The sequence below is a fragment of the Octodon degus genome, unplaced genomic scaffold, assembly GCF_000260255.1.
Source record: "Octodon degus isolate 3935 unplaced genomic scaffold, OctDeg1.0 scaffold00042, whole genome shotgun sequence".
NCBI lineage: Eukaryota > Metazoa > Chordata > Mammalia > Rodentia > Octodontidae > Octodon > Octodon degus.
Genome location: NW_004524618.1, coordinates 6529398 through 6536171, shown reverse-complemented (window position 1 = coordinate 6536171; position 6774 = coordinate 6529398). Strand labels below are relative to the sequence as shown.

Here is a 6774-nt window from a genome sequence, read left to right as displayed (position 1 = left end):
TATATTTATTTATTTATTTTATTTATTTATTTGAAATACAGCAAGTGGCTTAGTTTCAATTTTAACTTCCCAAGAGCCCTTTTTCCTGCAGCCGGAGACTACAGGTTTTAACTAATTAGTTCCCATTCTATCTCCCTAAGTGTGTGTTGTGCACCCTTGAAGGATGACCCAACAGACAAAGGGTGGGTGCCCCTCAGAGGGAGTCTACTGGGATGCCTACCTCTCCCTGCACCTCATGGAAACTGAGGCATCACTTAGTTAAGGAGGGTGCGAGGCCTCTGTTATGCCCCTCTGTTGACTGACTTGGAAGCACAGGCGAAGGCCCAAGTGAGGATCCAGTCAGCCTCTGTGATCAGTGCTTCCCCTTCCCTTGAGGGTTGCCTGAACTAAGAAGAGTTGGTGAAGCTCTTCTTCTGCTTGAGCTGATCAGGACTGGTACACTAACTGGGTTACTCCTGGGGGTCTTACCAGGATCAGACAGGCAGCTAGGCAGACAGACAGTGTCCTCTTCCACTTGGGGTCTGACGTAAGCGCTCCAGTGGGGAGGCAGAAAGCCTCTTCCAGACCTCCAAGGAGACTCAAAAACTCTGGAGAGTGAGACTTCCCATCAGGACCTGGAGAGTTCCTTCCAGGAGAGCCATGAACAGTAACCAAGCGGTCAGCATGGTCAGTCTTGTCGGCTAGAGTAGCAGATGCCGAGGCAAGTGGGAACACTGAAATGACAGCCGGGATTTGGAGGCGTATTTATTTACATCGATAGGCAATTGTCAGGGTCATTCCCAAAGGGTCAGGGCCCGATGTCTGCTGGCCTAGGGCTCAGATAAGCCAGTAGGGAGTACAGAGCACAACCACTTGTTAGTTGCGGACTGGTTTACACAATGTGCATCACAGAGACCAGGTGTTTCTCAGAGACAGGAGCCACTGGCCCTGGAACAGGCATCACTCACGACCTGGGCGCCTAAGAAGCTGAAGCACACTGGCTGGGAGGGCGCACTTTCTGCTACAGGGTAAGAGGTTAGCTAACCACAGCAGGCCTTGTGAAAGTGAAGAACTATTTTGTTCTTAGGTCTTTTTCCTGAGTTGATAAGGGAAAAGGATCTTAGGTAAAATAACAGCTCATGCCCAGGGAGATGACTTGGAGAACTAGAGACGTCTCTGTGCTTCCAGCCCCGGATCCAGGAACACATGGAAAGATACCAAGGGCCCAGGGAAGGGCTTTTGTCCCCTGCGGACACCATCCTCGAGTCAAAGAGACAGCAAGGCCTGCTAACATTTTGCTTTATGCTACTGGGTGCCAGATTTTTCCAGGGAATAGAGGCTGATAGTTCCTGAAGGAGAAACCGCAGCGCACCAGATGAAGACAACAATGTCCCTCGTGAAACCGCCTACGACTGTTTTGCAGAAACAAATGTTTAGTTCTGGGCTTCCTGGTTGGAGGGCTGCCAGCCAGCTGCTTTTCTCTGTTCATGCCCCTGACTGGTGACCTTGTCCGGAGGGTGACCTACACGCATGCGACCAGAGGTTCTGGGGGAGACTCGGAACTCCGCCTGGGGGGCAGCAGGTGCTGAAGCGCTGAAGTGCTGGACTGAACGCTGTGAGTCACCGTCTGCCCAGGCCCAGGTGAACGCCAGTGGTGTGGACGTTCAAAAGCATGTCATGTGTGCCTTGCGCTTGGGGGAACTTATACCACGCTGGTGTGGAGACACTTACGTCCTTGGAGCAAAACAAAGTGTGGCTTGATATTTGGAGCCTAGACCCTGAATTTCAGGCCATGTATCAGTGAGAGCAAGCTGTACACAGAGCGATAGTCAGACCTTACGGAGGCCCCTTCTGTAAAGACAAAGAGGGATTAAGTTGGTCAGGCCTAAGGTTCTTTGAGGTGGGAAATGAATTCAAATAGGAAGAGCTCCGAGAGTATCCAAGGACAATGACTGATTTGCTAATTTCAACAAATTCCCAAACCTCTATGCCCTTTCTCTCTCCTTCAAGTCTTTCTGTCTCCCTTTCTCCTTCCATTCCTTCACTGATTTTTCTAGTTCCTTTCTTATTTAGTTCCACATTTCACTTCTCAATCTCACAACTATAAATATGAACATCAGCTGTTCAAAACAAAGTCACTGGTAGCTGCATTTGAGGGGTGTGTGTGTGTGTGTGTGTGTGTGTGCATTTGAATGTTGGAGGAAGGAGTTGCTTTCACATTTGGAAAACCACAACACTACTGGTGTATAATAAACCATGACACGTATCTTACAAGATTTATTTCAAAATAAATACTTGCTGTTGGGAAGAAAGGCTTTCTCTGTTGTACTGCGATGTATTTTGCAGAAGGAGTAGCTTGTCAGCTGTGCCTTAAATTAGAATCCAGGAGTCCATGGCTGAGCTAGAGCCAGGAGTTCTCTAGCCCTAGACAGAAGTGTGCCGTGCCTCCCAGTGGGGTGCAAACGGTGGCAAGCAGTGGCAAGCAGTGACTCTGTGTGTGCTGCTGGACAGAGGAGGCAGCTGATGTGTGGTGGGGTCTGCTGTCCAGGGCTCTGGCACCACACGAAGTCCTGAAGGGAATGTGCATTTGTGAGATCTTCATTGCCTACTCAGAGCGAAGGTCTGGGCATGGTAGCTGGGGCCAGACGGAGGGACCGTTTGGCCCATCTGACTCTTCTCCATACAGAAATGGAACCAATCAAAGTTCTGAAAATTCTGGCCTTTTCTTTTAAGACAGAGAGCCCTACCTTCGTTAGTCTGCCTGTATGAATTTTCTAGAGACTAAGCATTATTGCCCATATTATTTAACAGAATCATCATTTTCTCTTCCATGTGCCTCACTGAAAACTTACAGGACCTGGTCTGCGCCTCCAAGAACCTTTAACGAGGCTATTATTTTATGTACCTGGATGGCTTCAGGCCCCTGTAGTGGAGCAAGCGAGGTCACTCACCTTTTGGGGGCACACAGGTTCAACATGGGTTCGACAATGCAGACGCTGCATTCTGGGGGCCATCACTTGCCTGGTAGGGCACTAGTGGGTGTTCCTGAAAGTGAAAAATGGAAAAACCATTAACTAGATAAGTTCACTCTGTTAACTGCTTTTCAAGTCAGGCAGCTAAAGGAACATGTCTGGGATCTGCCTGACAAATTTTGAAAGTTTAATGTGCTGTCCCTGGGTTACTGTGGGGGCACATGTAGGCCCTGTGTTCAATTACTTACAAGTCCAGGCTCATAACACTCGGTACTCTTGCCAGAGTTCGGCCTGGCCTACATCAAATGCACGTTTCATTATGGCTTTTTTTTGAAGTGGAAATTTTGCTCTCAGACTATGTCCATAAATAAAGCGGATATGTTCCAAGGCTTGAGGCTTTAGACATCTATGGAGATTAATCGTCTGTGGGCTCCACAGATACACATGCGAACTTATTAATGTGGGCGTTCCTTTTTATGTTTCTTCATTTTTCAGGTCTGTGATGGGCTCGAACAAGGAGCCAGACCTCGTGCATCTCGAGGCCAGAACTCTGGATGGCCGTAAGTACAGACGCTTGCGCCCGCTGCTCATAAGTAAGGATGGCTTTCTCTGCCTGCCGTGAACCAAGTCAGAGTGACCATGCTGGCAAGGGTCCACGTCTCTGGGGAATAAGGCTATGTTTTGCCCCCAGTAATTGAGGATTAGCCACATAACTTATTCCAGGTTTATTCAGATTTGGATAATGAGAATGCTAGCAAAATCCTCTTATCTAATCAAGGTAGCTTTGAGTTAAAATTAAATGTATACATTCCTGATTTCTACAGGGTTTTGTTATTGGTGCTCCTGTGTTCACTTTAGATTTTGTTTTTCAGTATCCATCCATCAGATGTCATCCAGTATCTCACTGTCTTCTTTAGAGACTCATAAAATACTTGCATAGAACAGGAAGAAAGAAATCGTCCTTTGTGTCCTTTCCATAGGCTGAGGAGAGGGCGGGCTTTCCAGACAGCTACTTGTCCTTTTGGTGTTCTTCCTTGCCCTGGCTGGGTGTGCTACAGTGAACACCCACGGGGAGGCTGGGCTTCAGGTCCCTGGTGTCAGAGGAAGTGGGGTACACCTCTCCGACTCAAATACATGGATGAATGTCTCAAAAAAAATTTACTAATTGTGGAACCACCTAACCTTTTATGATTCGGTTTATTTTGTCTGTAAGCTAAATAATATAATATTAGCTCTTCGCCTGCAAGCAGTCACAGGGGCCAGGGGTTCGATCCCCAGGCCTGCTGTGCTGACCCGGCCCCCAGGTCAGGCTGAGACTGCAATGGAGACGGGCATGGTGGCATGCACCTGTAATCCGAGCTCTTGACAGGCTGTAAACAGGCGGATCACTACGAGACTGATCTAGTAGTGAGAACCTGAACACACTGTAAACCCTTCCCTAAAAAGTAAAATAAATCTAAAAACAATAATATTGGCTCTTCATTTGCTCACATCTCATCTACCAGTTGTGCTGCAGCAGTAAGTGCTTTAGCAGTTGCCCTGTAGCAGGAACCGTGCTAGGACTTTCCTGTACTTTGTTAGTTACTCTTCAGACATCTTCGTTGGTTGTTACTCCCATTCTATAGATGAGAGTAGCAAAGCACGGACAGTTACGCAACAGGCTGCCTAAAGTATACGGCAAATGCAAAGACGACCACGACGGCAATGTCTTTTTCTCAGTCTTTTCAGGTGACGCTTAGACAGACCAACGCATATAAACCTGCCACGCAGTGCCTGACCTGTCACACCTTTGAACGACAGTGCACATTTTCCTCCTCACCCTCCTCGGTCCTGAGGAGAGCTCTGAAGTGCTGAAGTGGCAGTAGGCCCAGCGAGCGCAGTGTGCATAGATAGAGGGGGTGGGTGTAGGGGGAGAAGAGGCCGCAGACGACCCCCACGGACCCCAGGGCAGCGAGGCTGCTGCAGGTTGCCTGGCACCGACCCACAGAGTGACGGACAAATTCGGGGCACGCTCCCTGTCCGTGCCCGGGGTCCCCGCCCACATAGCCTTAGCTCTTCTGCCTGCTGTCAGCGCCGAGCCCAAGCTGACCAGGTCACCTGCATAGCCCCGTTCCTCAGGAACCACATGTCTTTCAGGACTCTCGCGTGGGAGTCTCCGTCCCTAGAGGTTTCACTCCACCTTCGGGGATATGAATGTACTCTTTGGCACAGTCGCGGAAGCACAGGTCACGGTCCGGGCTGACGGCGCCACGCACAGGGAGGGCCATTGAGTGTGAGTGGCCACAGCGCGCCTGGCAGAGTGAGCTCCGCAGTGTAGCGTCTCTGCCCCATCTCTGCTCCATCCCCTGCGGCAGGTTACCTCGCCTGGACTTCAAGGTCCAATCTTAGCATACAGCAGAGACAGTGGGCTTCCCCGGAGGCAGCCAGCGATCAACACACCTTCGGATAAAGCCCCGGCTGACTCCGCTCTGGCCTGGAGGTGCAGAGCACGCTTGCTGCGTCAGCCCCATCTCCACTGTCTGCTCCTCGCGGCCTGCCTACAGGCCTTCGGCTTTGCTGTCAGTTCTCAGAGCCTGTTGGGCTTTGCGTCCTGGTGTCCTGCCTCAGGGACCTCGTACTTTCTGCTTCCTGTGCCTCTGACACTCTTTACTTGCCCTAGCTGTGATCAGTGGAAGGGAATTAAACACTGTGGACGGTGGCCCTTGGGTCACTAAGCACGTGTGTCTGAGACACCTTTCTTAATCTTCCAATGTAATAGGGCTTCACTTTCGTTTCCTTTCATCTGACCATGCTTACGTGAGGGGCAGGGCTATACTTCTCTATTCAGTCTTCTTTACCAGGCACTTACCAACTGCATGTTGAATGAGTGGAAACATAGCTAAGCGGTTGGCATGGTTACCCGCTGGCTGTCTCACCTTCCTTACAGGCTGGGTGAAAACGTCAGAGCACTTGGGTCTTGTTCGAATGTGAATTGTGGTGCAGCAGGCAGTGCAAGATTCTGCATTCCTAGCAAGCTTTCCCACAGCAGGGCAAAGCCAGTCTGTGGAACACAATGAGGAAGCAAAGCCTGAAGCCAAAAGCTAATAAAAGAGCTTTAGGGTCTGCTCTCCCTGATGACAAACTTTGTTTAGAAAGCTCTTGGTGAGAGCATCCCAGATTTCTCTCACTTCCGAGCTCTGGGGATGATGCTGCTTTCTATCTTGTGGTGCCCAAGGTATATAACCCATACTCTAAAGCATGACAGGACCACCGCCGCTCTGCACCCCTTCCAACACCTGACTCCATGCCTCTGCTCCCCCAAACCATGGCATTTGGTAAAGATACAACATCATCCCAGGCTCTGCTTTCCCAAACAGTGCTCTGTAACAGTTCTTGTTTTATTTACTTTTTCTACTTTCTTATTTTGCCAAGGCAGCATCTTCAGGAACTATTCAAGGATGAAAATTCAATAAAGAGATTTAATTTGAAAAGTTAGCCCTGTCAAAACAAAACAGAAATAAAGTACCTACCAAGTGCAGTAGAGATCTAACTGTAATACCTGATCCTGTCTTGATCAATATCATCCTCTCCCTCTCTCCCTCCCACCTCCTCCCTTCCTTCCCTCCTTCCCTCCCTCCCTCTTCCTTTCCCCTCTCTCCCCCTCCTCCCCCCCTCTCTCTTACTCTTTCTCTCCCTCCTACCTCATCTCTCTCCCTCTCTCCTCCCTCCCTCCCTCCTTCCCTCCCCTCACTCCATCTCTTCCCCTCTCTTCTTCTTCTCTGTCTCTGTCTCTCTGTATCCCTCTCTCCCTCTCTCCTCCCTCCTCCCTCCCTCCCTCTCTCTC

The 6774-nt window shown here is 49.7% G+C and overlaps 1 protein-coding gene across 1 annotated transcript in view; it reads left to right on the top strand.

Moving 5' to 3' along the window:
• Sorcs1 (sortilin related VPS10 domain containing receptor 1) overlaps positions 1-6774 on the top strand; it is a 526874-nt gene that overhangs the window by 394284 nt on the left and 125816 nt on the right. The window contains exon 6 of the mRNA XM_023715489.1: positions 3447-3511. Coding sequence (XP_023571257.1) covers positions 3447-3511 — 65 coding nt within the window. The remainder of the gene's footprint in view (positions 1-3446; positions 3512-6774) is intronic.